Source organism: Falco biarmicus, chromosome Z (assembly GCF_023638135.1).
Source record: "Falco biarmicus isolate bFalBia1 chromosome Z, bFalBia1.pri, whole genome shotgun sequence".
NCBI lineage: Eukaryota > Metazoa > Chordata > Aves > Falconiformes > Falconidae > Falco > Falco biarmicus.
Genome location: NC_079311.1, coordinates 74,505,842 through 74,522,548, shown reverse-complemented (window position 1 = coordinate 74,522,548; position 16,707 = coordinate 74,505,842). Strand labels below are relative to the sequence as shown.

General features: G+C 58.9%; 3 protein-coding genes across 5 annotated transcripts; 1 reads left to right on the top strand and 2 right to left on the bottom strand.

Moving 5' to 3' along the window:
* Positions 1-3,164: 3,164 nt before the first annotated feature.
* Positions 3,165-6,614, bottom strand: LOC130142330 (B-cell differentiation antigen CD72-like). The gene is made up of 6 exons (XM_056324025.1): positions 6,393-6,614; positions 6,190-6,282; positions 5,020-5,334; positions 4,741-4,889; positions 4,412-4,509; positions 3,165-4,167 (listed from the first exon to the last, which is right to left on the bottom strand). Exons 1-6 carry the CDS (start codon positions 6,535-6,537, stop codon positions 4,044-4,046), a joined length of 924 nt encoding a protein of 307 aa, XP_056180000.1. The 5' UTR covers positions 6,538-6,614; the 3' UTR covers positions 3,165-4,043.
* An 823-nt stretch (positions 6,615-7,437) lies between these two features.
* LOC130142206 (killer cell lectin-like receptor subfamily G member 1) lies at positions 7,438-10,081 on the bottom strand (the record flags this gene model as incomplete). Its single annotated transcript, XM_056323697.1, has 5 exons — positions 7,438-7,757; positions 8,292-8,395; positions 8,654-8,802; positions 9,425-9,502; positions 9,964-10,081. Coding segments are annotated over 5 exons (645 nt in total), but the record flags the coding sequence as incomplete, so codon positions are not given.
* A 753-nt stretch (positions 10,082-10,834) lies between these two features.
* LOC130143126 (uncharacterized) lies at positions 10,835-14,612 on the top strand. Of its 3 annotated transcripts, none has more exons than XM_056325754.1 (8): positions 10,835-12,085; positions 12,199-12,273; positions 12,390-12,467; positions 13,405-13,455; positions 13,535-13,570; positions 13,658-13,702; positions 13,897-14,040; positions 14,133-14,612. In XM_056325754.1, exons 1-8 carry the CDS (start codon positions 11,749-11,751, stop codon positions 14,468-14,470), a joined length of 1,104 nt encoding a protein of 367 aa, XP_056181729.1. In that variant the 5' UTR covers positions 10,835-11,748; the 3' UTR covers positions 14,471-14,612. The 3 variants fall into 3 exon arrangements, with proteins under 3 accessions (XP_056181729.1, XP_056181728.1, XP_056181730.1); XM_056325753.1 differs by having other exon boundaries at positions 10,836-12,085; positions 13,402-13,455; XM_056325755.1 differs by lacking the exon at positions 13,897-14,040 and having other exon boundaries at positions 10,836-12,085; positions 13,402-13,455.
* The last annotated feature ends 2,095 nt before the right edge of the window (positions 14,613-16,707 follow it).

Sequence of the window (16,707 nt, the reverse complement as noted above, 5' to 3'; positions counted from 1 at the left end):
ATTTAACCTTGGGGGGGGGGAGGGGAAATAATCTGTGGTGTGAGCTGCATGTTATAGGAAGTAATGTAGCAGGAATGACCTGAACCAACAAAGACTGAGATTCACAAGGAACCAGACGAGTGCAATAATGACCCAAACCAAGCTGGTACTGGTGCCCAGCAATCAAACATACTGCTTCTGCTGTCCTGAGTGCCCACCTTGACAGATGGGGCTCAAGCCATAGCCTCTTGTGCACACCTGAAGGAGTAGGGGAAGATCATGGAACAGAAGGGTAATATCTATCTGTTAAAGGACAAGGGATAGTAGTGAGAATGTATAAATCTGTATGTTGGGTATAAAGATAGTTTAGGTATGTAGTTTAAGTTGTAACTGTTGGTAAGGAGTTGCAGTAATGAGAATTAAATACAATGGAATGATTAAAAGATACATACATATATGTACTAAGTTATGTGAGACCTAAGCATGACACAAACGGTATGGAATAAGGGGTGGAGATTGTACTGAGTCTGGCTGAGCCCCCCAGCAGCCCTCATAGTGCTGTGCTTGTGTTGGTAGTGAGAAAGGTGGTGACAACACACCGGTGTTTGGGCTACTGCTGAGCAGCACTCACACAGCATCTGGGCTGTCCCTCCAACATTCCCCCCTCACCAGCAGGCTGGGGGTGGGCAGGATCTTGCATAACGTTTGCTTTTGCTTTCATTAAACTGCCTTTACCTTGACCCACAATTTGGGGTTTTTTCACCTTATTTTCTCCCTCACGCCATTCTGCTGAGGAGGGGAGTGATAGAGCAGCTTGGTGGGCAAATGACATCCAGCCACAGTCAACCCATCACAGGGGTGAATGAGGGACCCCTTAGGCCATGAGGGAAAGGGGGTGCAATGAAGAACCCTGAGACCATTGGGGGTGAATAAGGGAGACCTTATTCCCCCAGTGGGGGAAATGGGGGTGCAATGAAGATCCCTGAGATCATAGAAGTCAAATGAGGGAGCCCTTAGGCCACAGTTGGAAATGGGGGTTCAGTGATGAGCCTTAAGACAGTGGGAGAGAGGGGTGAGCACTGCGGAGGCTTAGGAACACAAACAAAAGCCATGACCCCTGATCGCTAAGACCGTGGTGGGACCCGAAATGCCAGGTGAGCAAGGAGAGGGCCCTGTCCCCGACCTCTCTGGGGGCGGGGGAGGTCCAGGGGCAGCATTTCAGTGTTTCTGCAGAGAGGGGGATGAAGTGGGGACTACTTTGCTAAGCTGGATGTGGGCAGCTTCTGGGAGAGAAGGTCATAAGGAGGGTGGTGGGGTCAGCCCATGGCATGGCAAGGCTGGGACAGAATCGCAGGAGGTCCCCTGTAAGCTCAGATACCATGTGAAATAAGAATTTGCTACATTTGGCTGGTCCTGGGGACCCCAGACATGGTCTCCCTGGTGCCTGCAGAGAAGTAGGCTCCCTGTCTCTGGAACCCTGAGCTCCAGCCACCACTGCCCACTGTGTCATTGGGCTCTGCCACCACAAGGACACTGCTAATTCCTGCCCAGCCTCTGTTTTCTGGGTTCCCCAGGCCTCTTCAGCACAGCTGCTTGCTTGCCCATCTTGACACATCGGGTTCCTTCTTCCTTCCCAGCTGCAGGAATTGTCCTTTCCTTCATCCAATATCAGCAGGCTTCCATCACCCAGTATCTCCAGGCCTCTCTGGACACCAGACAGTCCCTCCAGTATACCCACTACTGCCCAGTTTTGTATGCCCAGCAGCTGACTGAGGCCATCCCCATCCCATCATCCAGGGCGCTGGTGAAGGATCCAAGAAGCATCAGCCCCAGGATCAACCCTGCTGGGATGTTACCAGCTGGACAAGGATGTCACTGACACCCTCCTGCAGCCCTCCCACTACCCAGGTTTCCACCCACCTTCTTCTCCTCTTCTCCTGGGCACATGTCCCTGCTCTGCCAGCAAGGAGACCATGGGAAACCATATCCCAGACCTCAAAGGCCCATGATAAACAGCCCCCATTACTCTCCCCTCATCCATAGCCCAGTGTTCCCACAGCAGCAGGCAGGTCAGACAGGCATCATTTGCCCTTGGTAAATCCTGTCTGGCTTTCCTCATGCACTATGTGGCGATGCATTTCCTCTCACTCCCCTGGGCTGCTCTCAGGAACCCCCATTATGCCTTGGCCTTTGTGTAATGAGTCAGGCAGTTGAGCATCCCATGATGGTATCAGCAATTCTTGCATGGCTGAGATGGGGAGTGGCCCTGACTATCAGGAACTCCTGTTGTCTGGCCAAGGTGGGAAACAAGAGCAGGGGTAATCGATCATCCCCTAATGGCCTTGGAACTGTCCTTACCTGAATTGTAGGCTGAGCGGAATGGTACCATTGTTACTGGAATTTTGAAAAATTACCAGCCTGGTGGTGGCCAGAATGGAAATTTACAGATGACTAAAGCCAATCGTCTTGCGACGCTATAAACAGTGGTGCTAAGTAAGGCCCTTTGAACTCTCCTGCACTGCAGTGGGCTGTGACCAGCGTCCCCCTCCGAGTGGGACGCCTCTCGGAGCTCGCAAACTCCCAAGTCTGTGAAATTTGGAGCACCGTTGTCGAAAGCTGGTGGCAGGGCCTGAGCTGAAAGCCCCGCTCCTCGAGGCTCAGCCCTTTGCCCACTGAGAAACGCCAAGTTTCAATGTGTATCGCTGAACTCCGGGGGAACTCTTAACAGGTATACCTTTGTACATTTACATATATAAACCTATACATCTATTCCTTTGTGTCTTTGTGTGTGAATTGATTCAGATACCTCATAGCAAATATAATATAAATATTACCGTCATGGATCCATAATTAAGTCACTGTTGTATATTGAAGTAAATATTACTGATCTCACTTTGTATATGTTAAATCAGTTGATGATTAAGTGCTGCTAAAAATCTTATGATCCACCACAAAACTGTGATAAAACCTTAGACATCCTTTAGATATAAACCATTGTCCAAGTCTGAGACGAAGACTAGACCTACCCACACCTAAACTCTGTCAGGAGTTTAGAAAACAAGGGGCTCCTCACTGAACCTCATGACTCTAGAAAGATTTTCTTACTCTTCATATTTCTTCCATTAGACACAACCTGTTGACCAAGCCTGAGACTAAGATTAGACCTAGCCACACCTAAACTCTGTCGGGAGTTTAGAAAGCAAGATGCAGTGGCAGGGTCTCCTTTATTCTTTCGTGTCTCCTGTCTCCGTGTAAATCATTCTAGCTTGATTCTAACTCAATTTTCCATTGTCTGTTTCATCCATGTAATGAGTAATAGAGTGAACCTTGACATCAAACTTTGTGAAGTTGCACTCCTACAAATTCATGTTAAAACTGTGTTTGCTAACACCTTGGATGGTGATTCTTTAAGCAAGCTAAACCACTCATTCATGACAACCAGCATGTCCTTCCCAAGCCTGGACCATCACATGCTAAGGACGACATGCTGCTGCTTCTTCCTGGGATCAAGGTTCTTCTTTGTCTGGAAGAACAAAGCTCAGCTCTGGGACAGGCTGTGGCCGCTGGCAGGTCATGGAGGGAGGAAAAAAAGGGAAGGACAGAGGCCAGCAGCAGCCAGTGACAGAGGCAAGGGACAGCCAGTAAAAACAAAGGACTCCCTGAGGGGGACACTAGTGGTACTATCATACCCAGCTTCACAGCATGCAAAAGACACCTCCCAAACCAGCCTCAGTGGAAGGCAGCAGAGGTAATCAGGGTTGGGTACTGGTGTCCCCTTCTTGGGTTATGGGAGCTGGGGCTGGAGGGCAGGGGATGGGGATGTAAGCATGGGCATGAATGTGGAACACAGAAACACAGTCTTTTTTCAATAATTCTTGTTTTGAAAGGCAGGCACCTTATTTCACAACCTGTATCCCCAGAGCTCTGCAATGCGGTTGAGGCAATGGTGCACACGTAAGCAGCTGTGTAGGAAGGAAAGGGTGACTTTGCTGTGCACCCCCAGCTCCTGTCCCTCAGTTCTGCAGTGGAAAGGGGGTCTCAGTTATCCGCTTGGCTGGGATAGGCTAGAGGGTCTCCAATGGGCTGCTCAGATCTGGGGGCTTTTCACAGATCCATGAAAAATTGTTTAAGCAGTTGGAGTAGCTCATCCTGTTAAACAATATTCTTGCACAAGTCTTGGGCCAACTTCTCCTAGAAGGGAAGGAGCATGTGAGACATGCCACCACTATGCTCCCAGCATGATGCCAGCCTGTGGTATCTGCCACATAGCTGTAGTCCCAGGGCCCCTTAGCCTGGGCAGGAAGGCCAGAGCACTGCCCATGACCAAGCATCAGCCCCATATCTGGGACAGAGAGTCGGGCTCTGCCCAGCACCGCTATGCCTGGCTGGTGAAGATGGGAGAGGTGCAGGTGGCCAAGATGGAACAACTTACCCTTTATACAGATCTGTATCCCACCCCTCATGTTTATTATGAGGATTTTGATCTCTCTCTGCAATCCAGTATGTGTTATCACTCATCACCAAAAATTGCTGGGGACAAGAGAAGCTGTCAAGCACCTGCCCCATGGCCAGTGCCCACCTGGTTCCCAGGAGCCACGGGGCTACTATGCTCCTCCCCGCAGGCTGCTGGGACGGGCACCCAGGGCTTGCGCTGCCACCTCAGCATGTCCACAGCTGCCATGCCGCTGGCGCCACAGGGTTCTGCCCAGCCCCACCATTGCCCACAGCCCCCTGGGGTGCTGCAGCCCCCCGGCTCTGTACCGGCAGTGTCCAGGTTGGCCAGTTGCCTTGGACCAGCAGCTGAGCGGATTTCATTCTGCAGTCATGACGGCTTTCCCACCACGTCTTCCTGCTCATCGAGATGAAGAGGCACTTGCCCCTGTAGAGCACCCAGCCTGAGGGGCAGCAATCTGGGGGCAGGGGCACAGCTCAGGCACTCGCCCTCCCACAGGTGCTCAGGAGGCCAGCCTGGCTGTGACCAGCCCCCACATCCCCCCGGCAGCATCACTGCCTGTCCCCCCAACCCCACCATGGCCCTACCTGTATTCACGCAGGCACGCAGGCTGCTCACAGTACTCTTGCTGGCCCTGAGCTCCCCCTGCACCTCCTGCATCTCCTCCTGCAGCACAGCCAGCTCCTGCCTGGTGTGCCCCAGCTTGACGTTCAGGTTGCCCAGCTCCTGCCGGCTGCTGTTGCCCTCCCGCCACGCTCGCTGCAGCTCTGCCATGGCCCACGCCAGCTCCAGCCGCATCTGCTCCAGGCTCTGCTCCTGTGCCCTCACCTCCTGCGAGAGGCGGCCCCGCTCAGCCGCGTGCTCCCGGGAGGCATCCTGCAGGCTGTGGGTGACCTGCCAGTCTGGGGACAGCGGGGGTGAGCTGGGGCACAGCGATGGGACAGCCCAGGCAGGGCCACGTGGGCTGACCCTGCTCAAGGCATGGCCCTTGCAAGGGAGAGTGGGATAAGAGTGTTCAGCCTGTGGGCAGAGACTGTCCTGGGGGTGCCAGTGGGATGGGAAAGGTAGTCCCAGCGGTGGCAACAGGAAGGGAGGAAATGTGAGGCAGTGGGAAGCAGTGGGAGGCAGTGGGAAGCAGTGGGAGGCAGTGGGAAGCAATGGGAGGCAGTGGGAAGCAATGGGAAGCAGTGGGGGGCAATGGGACACAGTGGGAAGCAGTGGGAGGCAGTGGGAAGCAGTGGGAAGGAATGTGAGGCCGTGGGAAGCAGTGGGAAGCAGTGGGAAGCAGTGGGAGGCAGTGGGAGGCAGTGGGAGGCAGTGGGAAGCAGTGGGAAGGAATGGGAGGCAGTGGGAAGGCAATGGGAAGCAGTGGGAAGCAGTGGAAAGCAGTGGGAGCCAGTGGCAGGCAGTGGGAGCCAGTGGGAAGCAGTGAGAGGCAGTGGGAAGCAGTGGGAAGCAGTGGAAGCCAGTGGGAAGCAGTGGGGGGCAATGGGACACAGTGGGAAGCAGTGGGAAGCAGTGGGAGGTAGTGGGAAGCAGTGGGAAGCAGTGGGAAGCAGTGGGAAGCAGTGGGAAGCAGTGCAGGCAATTGGAGGGCAGCTCCGGGCAGCCAAGCAAGCAGCGGTGCTGCCCCTCGACCACCAGCTCCAGCACCCCCAGGCTAGACAACCCCCCAGCAGCCTGGCCCTTGCCCAACCCACTCCCAGTGCCCCCCTCCCTGGCCACCCCCCCACCCCGCGGCCCTCGCCCTGACTCACAGCAAGTCCCCAGGGCCACCACGGTGGCCACCAGCAGCAGCAGGCTGGCTGCCAGCAGCCTCACAGCGACACGCCAATGCCGGGGCCGGCGCCCTGCAAGAGATGCGCGCCCATGGGCATCACCGCACGGTGCCACAGCCGCCACCCGGTGCCCACTCTGCACCAGGGCACCCCCGCAGTGGTGGCCGCGGCCGGGGCCTCACCTGGGCTGGGTGCCACGGGCACCGGTGCCGGCGGCACGTTCTCATAGGGGCTGTCATCCTCATCGGGGGCTGCGTGGCAGGTGGGGGAGGTGAGTGGGGGGGCCATGGCAAACTTCAGGTCAGCGTAGACCACGCTCTGGGCCATGCGGGTGGGTGCTGCCCCAGGCAGCAGCAGTAGTCTGATGGCGCAGGCTGTGGCCAAGACTCCATGGGGTGGAGCCACTCCTTTGCATGCAGAAAAGCAGAAGTAGTTGCTTTATTTGTAAAACGTGGGTTTATTTCTGAGGCCACTGTGCTTTGTGGGGGTGGTGGGTGAATGAACTCCATCCTGGGCAGCACACTCCACACCCACCTCCCCAGGCTGCAATGAGCCCCAAGAAACCCCATGTACCGCCCACAGCAGGGCCATGCTGCCCCATGCATCACCTTCCCCATCCCATCCCCTGCTCGGGAGACAGGATGCTGTCACAGTAGGTGCTTGGTCCTCCACTCATGCCAGGAAGGACTTCCAGGTTCATCCATGCAGAGCTGCCTGCTGCTGGCACGACCCAGGTGGTCTATAATGAAACCGTAACAGCCCCCAGAACCAAACCCTCCCAAGCCAAGCCTGAGCAGGCCTTTTAGGCTCTGGCAAATCACCCAGCCTCAAAACAAAATGAGGGCACTTTTGGTGACTTCCTCAGACTCGGCAGGCACCAGGACAAAAGCTGCCACCTAGCCCAAGCCCTCTGTGGGACCAGGGAGATAAAGGATCACCTCTCAGCTGCCTTTCCTGAGAAGCATAAACCCCAGGCATCCACCATGATCAGAAAACCCAGAGCTTTGTGGGGGACCTGCTCCAGCCTACACAGGAGCTGCTCCACACTGCCATGAGGCCGTGAGGTCGCTTGGGTAGATGCTGGCTTCTGGCCACTTCCTTCAGTGCCGCAGCAGCTGCAGTTTCCCACTAGGCAGCAACATGACCCCCCCAGTGAGCGGGAAGATGCACCTCCATCCCACCACCCTCATCCCCCAAAACCAATCACAGCATCCAGGCGCCAGAGTTTATTGGCATAGATCCAGTGGGATAAAGAGGTCTGACTGAGGAAGCAGTGGTGCCCAGGGATGCCCATGCACTGAGGCTAGGCAGGAAACAGGGTGGAGGGACACACTGGAGGTCCTCACGGTCATCAGAGCCCTGCACAGATGTAGGTGGTGTTTCCCCAGAAGAAGGCAGGGGGCGAGGACCGGAGCCACTGCAGGGTGGCTGCACTCCTCGCACAGACCCAGCCGAGGGCTTCCCCACACAGACCACCCGACAGCCCCAAGCCTGACACTCTGCCGCAGGCCAGGAAGGAGCTGGTGGAACGCCGGATTGGGAAGAGCCTGAAGGGAGAGAGTGAGCTGGGCAGGAAAGGCTGGAGTCATCACATCAGCAGCTCCTCCAGCCAGGGACCAGAGGCTGCGCAGAGATGCTGTGAGGGCAAAGTTCACCCTCTCCATGGACCACTGTTCCCTGCCACCCCCCTCCTAATTAGGATATATGCTCTAATTGCCCCCCACCCTACCCCTGCCTGTTTGACATGCAGCCCCCAGCCTCATCACGCACACAGCACCCCCAGGTCCCTCCTAGCAGGGGTCAGCTCCAGCTGCACCAAGCAAAGTCCCTTTCTGCAAACCTGCTTTTGGGGGACCACCCCAGCACCTCACCCAGGCAGGGTGTGGGCACCAGGGTCAGGCCCCTGCAGTCTTCTCTCCCCTTCCCTAAAATGCCCCAGTGCAGCCCTGGAAAAATGAGACGTGGGCAAAACGTGGAGCACATCCCTGCATGCCAGTGGGCTGCCTGTTCCCCTGTCATCTCCCCGAGCCCTGATGCTGGACCCTCAGCATCCCTGGCTGGGGAGAAGTTGACAGCCTCACCCTTTCAGTGGGGTGCCATCCAGCCACTTCCAGTCAGACCTGGAGCCATCCCGTTTCAGCCCCACGTGGAAGACCTCCATGTTGGCTGTGCGCACCAGGAAAGCCTAGCAGAGGAGAGGGCATGCATGAGCTCCTTTGGGGGGATGTCCGTCTGCAACTACATGATGGGGTCTGCACAGTATGGGCACAGCATCGCCAGCTCCCTGCCTGGAGGCTTGGCTGGTCTTTGGACACATGGCTCAGAGTCAGGGAGCTGAGATGGGGCTGGCGATGGCTGAATAACTGCTCAAGGACCTTGAAGTGGTCACCAGCAGAGCCCAATGCCTGCAGGGAGCTGGACAGGCCAAACTGGGTGCACTCACCAGGGTGGTGTTGGCTCGGATGATGACCAGCTGTGCCCCTCTGGAGCAGCATTCCTCTCTGCTCTGCTCCCAGCTCTTTTTGGCAGAGGAGAAGTAGTAGCACTGCCCTGCATCCCAGAGCCAGCCAGCTGGGCAGAACTGGCATCGCCCTGCACATCAGAAACACAGTCTGCAAGAGCAGCCAGGATGGGGCAGCCAGCAGGGGCTGCCACCAGCCCTCAGCCCAAGGGACAGGAGGGTGACAAGGGGCAGCCAGGGTACCAACCAACCCAGTGTACTCCTATGGTTACTGCGGAAAGGGCCCTCCGCTTGCCTTTTCTCTGGAGCCCAGCTCCCACATCCCAGCCCCAGCTCCCCAGCAGGAGCCCCAGGGGAGATGGGCTGGTTACATGAAGGTGCTGGCATCTGGCAGGTGAGTCAACCATCCATGTTTGGGGATGTGATACAAACACCATTTGCAAAACAGTGGGAATGCAGTTAAAATTTCAACTTCACCAGAGACTGTTCAAAAGAGAGTGCCTGATGCCGTCTGGCACACTGATGCTCATGGTAGCCATAAGCCTGGTGCTGGTGCCATGCCCAGGTGATGCTGAACCACACCAGGGTGTAGCTGTTCAGCAGCACTGGGGCAGCTCTCCATGCTGTGGGCCAGAGGACAGGCAGCAAGGGTGAAGGAAGACTTGAAGGGGGGCACATTCTAGAGCAGGGACAGATCCTGCCTCTTGAAAGGAGCAGACATCCTGTCTCCAAACTCATCCAGAAGCCTCCTACCTTGCAGCATCTGTTGCCCGTAGCTGGGACTCTTGTCCATGCTCCAGGGACCATGGGTGCAGCTTGCCTGCTGTAAATCTACAAAGAGGAGCACAGGAGTGTCCCTGCTAACCCTGGGCCCCTGCAGCTGAGGGCATCCTCCCCTTTAGGTGACCTGCCAGCCAAGCCCACCAAGGTCCTTGTGGCTTTTGTTGTGCTTGGGAGCCCATCATACAACAAGCTGCCGGGGAAAGTGTTTCTGCCTTTCAGTTTTGATTTCAGTGTCAGTGCTCTCCCACCTGTCTTCATTTCATTGCCATGTGATGGAGTGGGATGCCCCGGCACTGTCTCCAAACCCACGCTTCCTCTCCCAGCCAGCCAGATGAGGTCTTGCCTCACTAGTTTTCCTGCTTGCCCCAGAACCCGCAATGCCCTCAGCCCCAGGAAGGAGGGCCCAGCTCCACAGGCAAGCTGCAGCTCTGTTGGTACACAGGCCCCATCATGCCAACCCTGACGCCAAGACCCCAGCCGGAGAGGTCCAGGCATAAGCAGGTACTCACTGTGGAAGCTCAGACTGGTGACGATGACTTGTGCCAGCAGGAGCAGCAGCGAGAGGAGAGCCAGGCTGAGGGCTGCCCAGCACCAGGGCAGCCGCACCGGCTGCTGAGGAGCTGAGAGAGGGAGTTAACACGGGCCCTGGGGGCTTGGTGGAGCAGTGGGGACTCCCCAGCCAAGAAAGGTCTGTGAGCCCCAGGAAGGATCCCAGAAGACAGAGGGGGAGCCCAGGAAAACTCAGGGAGAGCCTCTTTGCAGCACCCTGACCCTCCTAGAAGTTGTCTTCCTGCAAACTGTGCTTAGCACCAGGTGGGGGAAGCAGAGCAGGGGGTCCCTGTGCGCACTGTGGCACTGGGGTGCAGTGAGCATCCCCTGCCCTTGAGCCCCTACTGCCCCACACCCTGAGAGCAGGCAGTCTGCAACAGGAGTGGAGAGGACCTGTCTGGGAGAGGATACCCAAAAGAAGGGAGGTGGGGAGCAGGGCTGGGGCCATGGCCCTGTGGAGGGCAAGGGGCTGCAGGAGCGCAGGAAACCGGCTGGGAGAGATGGGGTGCCAGGGGCCAGGAGTGCTGGGGTGCCAGGGGCAGGGAGCAGCGTATAATTACCTGGTGGGGGGGGCAAGCGCAGATCAGCGTACATGACCCTCTCTTCCATCCCCTCCTCAGTGTCTCGCTCTTCGTCCCACAGGGAAGCAGCAACACCCTCCTAGCTCCCTTAGGCAGCCGGGTATGATACGAAATGGAAAGTGTCACTTCCCGGTAGGGTCCCCAGAGGCACCACCTGGGCCAGAACCCTGGGGGCGTCACAGCACTCACAGCAGTGGTGGGGCAAGGGGGAGCCCCGGTGAGGCTGCCGCCCAGGCATTCCTGGCACGAGGGAGCCCCCTGCCCCCGGCTTCGGGGCAGCGAGCCGTGAGGCCAGGGCTGGCCCGGGTGGCCGTGTCACAGTCACAGAATGGTTTGGGTTGGAAAGGACCTTTAGAAGTCATCTAGTCCAACCCCCTCTGCAACGTCGAGGCTGCCCCGACCCCTTGGTGCTCAGCAGAGCTGCCCTAGGGACTGTGGGGGGGACCCGGGCATCCTGGGGGAGCAGGGCACAGGGCACCGTGTGGGGGCTTGCCCCGGTGTGGTTTCTGCTGCCTTTTTTGCATGGGGCTGCAGCTGCATCTCAGCCCTGGAAAGCGCCGTGGGCGCGAGGGGGCTGGGCTGCTTCTTCCCCTCCTCGAGCCGTGGGGGCTGCCAGGACAGCCACCCCTGCCGTGCCCTGGGCAGTGGTGGGTGAGTGCCCAGCACCCCCGGGGTAGCCCTGGCCCGGGCTCCCCGCCGCACCGCGTACCGCACCGCTGCGGCGGGGCTGGGCGGGCAGGGGCGGCGATGCCTGAGGGTGATCCGGCGGGTGATCGGGACCGTGGCGGGTGGCGCGGCCAGGACTACGTTTCCCAGCGGCGCCTCCTTGGCCTGCACATGCTCGTTGCTGCTCCCGGCGACTCCCGGCAGCTCCGGGCGCGGCGCCCGGCGCAGCGTAGAAACACTCCGTGCGGCTGACGGTGCGACCGCCGGTGCGGCTCCCGGCGGTCCCCGCCGCGGCTCCCCTTACGGCCCGCGGCTTCCAGTGTAGCTCCCGGTGCATCTCCCGGCGGCTCCCTGTGCAGCTGCCGGTGCGGCTCCCGGCGCGGCTGACTCCCGGTCCGGTGCGTCCTCGGGAGCGTACGGCCGAGCCCTGCCCATCCCAGCCTCGCCACCCGCGCAGGGCCGGGCTTCCCCCGAGCTCCCCGCCTCGGCCCCGGCAGCATGCCCCGCGGGCGAGCCTGGACGCAGGCGGAGGTCAGCAGCCTCCTGGCGCTGGTGGGGGGCTCGGGGGAGGCCGCCCTGCTCATGGCCTCCACGTCGCGACCCAACGAGGCTCTGTGGCGGGAGATCTCCCGGGAGCTGACGGCAGCCGGATACAGGCGCAGCGTGGCCCAGTGCCGGTCCAAGTGGAAGGCACTCAAGCAGGCTTTCCACTCCGAGCGGGAGAAGCGCCGGAGGGCAGGACACCACTCGCCCCGTCTGCCCCCACACTACCGAGCCATGAAGAGCATCTGGAAGGCAGCCGGGCAGCCCGTCTTCGGGGAGCGGAGGATGCCAGGTGAGTGCTGGGGATGGGCAGATGGGCTTGGCAGGGCAGTGGCATGTGGGATACTGGGGGAAAACGTGCTGGGCGGCCACCCAGGGTCTGTTGATCTCTTTCTTTTCCTCTAGACCTGGTGAAGCAGCCCCCCAGGAAGCACAGGTCAGCCCATGCTACCTGCTCTCCATCCTCACCCAAATCACCAGGTATCCATGGGCTCAGGCAGCCAGAGTGGGGCTTGTCCCAGCTGTGGGGTGGCAGGCATCCCTTGTCTCCTAGTTATTGAAACTTTTTTCTGCATCCCCTCACTCTCCTTCTGCAGAGCAAGATGTTGGCGAGGATGCTGCGGGCATACTGCTGTCCCCGCTGCTGCAGTGTGTGAAGGCCAAGACAGAGAACGGTAAGTACCAGGCTGCCCCGCTGCACCAGGCTGCACGGCCACGGCTCCAGCCCAAGCCCATGCCAGCATGATCTTAGGGGATTCGGGGGTCCATCACAAGTGCCTCAGGAAAGATGCTCTTGAATGGGGGTGTTGGGACTTCCTTCTCAAGGCTTTGGCTCCAAATCAGCCCCAGAGCATGGAGGGGATGGGGATGGCTGAGACAGGGCAGGAGGGGCTCCCCAGCTCTGTGAGGACATGGCAAGGCTGCTGGCTGCCCCATGGCAGGTTGCGGGGCTCCAGGTCTTTAAGGGACGGTGGCCCCAATCCAACCCAGGGAGCTCCTCAGCTGTGCAGCACTGCAGGGCATGACTCCCCTTACTTTGGCAGGTCCTGGCTCCCCCCTTCCCTAGTAACACCATAAAGCTTCGGATGAGTTAGGACTGGGTGTGAGGGCCAGAGATGCCTGCAGCTCCGCTGCCCTGCAGCCCACCCAGGGCAGATCCTGTACCCCCTCAATGTGCACACTTCCTGGGGTTTTGGCACTGAGGTGATGCGGGATATGTCCCTGGGTCTGGTTTGCATGGGCGCCCTGGCCAGCATCCCACACTGGGTAGTTACCTTCTGTCTCCCTAAATTCCCCCTGCAGTTTCAAGTGGATGTGGGATTCTCCTTCACTTCCAGTCCTAATCTGTTGTGTAGCGTTGCTGCGTGCTGCTACGCCGCTGCTGCCTTCCAGCCCAGAGGTGGCTGCATTGCAGTGGTGGGTGAGTGACTCCTGCTTTTGTATCTAGCTCATAAAACACTTTGGGGCCCTGCAGGGCGCTGTGGAGCTGTGGCTAGGGCATGTCGGGCTGCGGGGCTGGCCGGGGCAAGCTGGGCAGACCTGGGGCTGGTGGTGATCCCCTGACAGGTCCTGTCAGACGGTGCATCATTCCCCTCTGCTCTCTCCCAGCAGCCAGTGGGGACCACATCGCTGGAATGCCGCCTGCTCCCCCTGCCATGCCACGTAAGGCTTTCCTTGCCCCGCTCAGCCCAGTAAACTCCCTCAGTCCTGCAAGCAGGGTCTAATATGGTTCTCATTGCAGATGCCAGTCACTGTTTCCCTCTGCTTCCCCTCCTGGGTAAGTACCATGCCCAGGCCACCGTGTTTGTGGGCCCCAGGGCAAGAGGCAGCTGCAGCTCACAGGCTCTGTCTGCTCTCCTTCCAGGCTGTCACACTGCCCTGAAGCAGGAAGGAGCTGAGCAAAAGCCTGGTAAGTGTCTGTGGCTTAGAGCAAGTCCTCCTGCTTCAGGGGGCAACTCTGTTCTGTCCTGCCTGTGGGAACAGAGGGCAGGGGCTCCTGCAGGCAGTGCTGTCCCAGAGCTCTGCAGCAGGATCAGGCTGAGCATGGGGCTTGGGTGGCTCCAGCACTCTGGTTGCTCCCTCCATGCCAAACCATTGTGGCAGGGTTTCCTGGTGAGATGTCCCTGGGTATGGGAAGAGGAAACCAAGTGCTGCCAGTGGCTGCCACTGCCCTGGGCACCCCCAGGATGGCTGCCATAAGCGAGCAGCTGGCAGAGGGTGAGGAGGCATCGGACACGAGCCTGCACGGTGGGTCCTCCCTGCAGCATCCTGACAGCCTCACAGGGGGCTCTCGGAGCTGTGGTGAGGGTTTGCTGCCACTGACTCCCCTCTCACTGCAGGTTCCAACGTGGCAGGCTTGCTCCAGAGTGTCCAGCAGCTGCTGGTGCAGATCCTGCAGACGTCACGTCAGCAGCAGGCGCTGCTGGAGAGCCTGGCCAGCGACACCGTCTCCCATCTCCATCTCCTCTCCCACAGCCTGGTGCGGGTGGGTGAGACCTTGCACCAGCTCCTGCTCCGTCCACAGACCCACCCCAGCCCCCTTGGCCACTACGTCCCTCATGTGCCCCTTTTCGAGGGTGGCCCTGGGGAGCCTTGCTCTGCCAGCACTCCCCACACCTCCTCAGATCACAAAGAGGAGCCTCGGGCATCCCCTGCTGCTGGCTGCACCCCTCCATGAGTGGAGAGTACCACTATCCCCCATCCCAGGGGCAATGACATCGCTACACAGCCGCGGCACAAGTCTTTATAGCAGAGGTGCCAGATATTTTCGAAAGTTTATAGAAGAGAGACATTTTAATAAAATTAAAAATAGCTTTTTTACCAGCGATGAAAATTGACTGATTCTTTCCACCTGTCTGAGGGACGTTCCTTTTCTCACTTCCGAAATGAGCAGAAGGGGAACTCAGCTATTTACAGCCTCCAAGAAGCATCCAGGCTGCACACTGCGGGGCAGATAACACCTTCTGTGCCCCTGCCTGCTCCCTGACAGCTTCCAGCTCTGGCTGGAGTGGGCAGGACCCCAGCCTGGAGAATGGCCTTATGGGCTGGGGAGGGGAGAAAGGCTGCTGCTGGGGCTGGGAAGGGCAGGGAGGAGGCACAAACTGCATCCTGGGCAGCACTGCGGCTGAGGGGACAGCACATGCTGCAGCCATGGTCCCTTGGTCACCAAGTCTTTGGCGGGTCACTTCCAGCAGGTGAGCTGGGGCTGTCACAAGCAGTGCTATGGACTTGCAGCATGCTGCGGTGAGCCCCCTCCTGCTGCCAGGGCTCAGGACGTGGATCACTGTCAGGTAGCATAAGTTGCGGACGTGCCATGGCACATTGTGCTTGGCAAAGTGGTCATTGGCTCTTGCTCAGACAACCACCACCTCCGCCAGGATGCATGGATCCCACATGGGGATGGGGTGGACATGCCAGCTGCCTTCAGAATCTTCTTGGCCACATCCAGGGAGAGGATGTAGCCAATGCTGCTGGCATAGGGTGGTTAGACATCAGGACAGTAGCCCTGCCATGCCACTGCGATTGCTGGAGTGCTGGTGGGTGATGTGCAGGTGACCGGCCGCTTCTCCCAGAAGAGAGACGCCACCTAGAGGCTGGTCTGTGCCAGGTCAAGCCTAGCCGGGAAGGTGGGCAAGTGGTCCATGTTGAAGCAGTTGTCATCCATCTTGAGGATGTAGCAGGGCTGGCACTACTCAGATGCTGTGCATGACCTTCAGGGTGAAGTTGCAGTACATGTCCCTGTAGATCTCCAGCAAGATGTCTCTGAACTCCTGCCCTCTCTGCAGAATGCCCCAGCCTACTGCTGCCTCAGGTGCCTGCCCCACCAGAAAAATTGCCTGCCAGGGGCTTGCCAGGGCATGCCATGTCCTTCAGATGCACATGCCAGCCAGCTGGAGCACCTCATGTGTGGCCAGGTCATGGAGAGGGGCCAGGGATATGGCCAACAGGGGCCACTAGTGAGATAGCCAGGAGACAGGCAGGTGCTATGACACCAATGAGCAGCAACATCGCAACCCAGACAGACAGCATCTGGCAGGGGGGAAGCGTGGGTGAGCAGTGCTGGGAAAGCCCATTACCTGTTGCAGCACTGTCCCTCATCCCACACCAGCTACGCACCCTGGGTTGTGCCTCTGGCCATGCTGTGGAGACCCACTGTCCCCATGACTCAGTGGGCAGGGAGTCAGGGCCTGCAGGTGCTGCTAGGAGCAGGGCCGGTGGGGACGATGGTCCCATGACCGTGTACGAACCTTGCTCTACGCTCCCAAGCAGAGAGCAGAAAGCAGCTGGCTGCTGACCAGCAGCTCTGGCCCCAGGTCTCATAGCGGTGGGGCTTGCACACAGCTCTGACCTGGCTTTTCCCCCTTGGGAGCTGATCAGGGTGGGTGAAGGCAGGAGAAGGGTGGGATCTCCCTGAGCCCTGCTGCTTGAAACCAGTGAGGCTGCAATGGGAGGGCACCTTTGGGTTGTGGTTGCTGATGCACCCCACTAACCCTGCTGTGCTCCCCACTATCCTGCTGTGCTACCTGTCATCCCTCTGAGCTCCCCGCCACCCTGCTGTGATCCCTTATCATTGTACTACACTCCCCACCACCCTGCCTTGCTCCCTGCCATCCTGCCACGCTTCCCACCAGAGGCTGCAGCCTCCTCTCTCCAGGCCTGAGACACCATGGCACCCTCTTACTGAACCCTGGGGGTGCTGGGGCAGTGGGGCAGGACGCTTCCCCACACAGAGGGGGCAGGCCACTGGCAGGAGGTGGTGCAATGAGGGGTGACCTGGGATGGGGTGTAGTAGGGGGCTGGCTGCAGAGGGGATGGGATTGAATCAGGGCCTGCAGTGGGGTGCTCTGAGGGTTGCAGATTTGGGGGAGTGTGGGGTGGCAGCAGCGTGCAGTGCCAGGAACTGGGAGGGTTAGA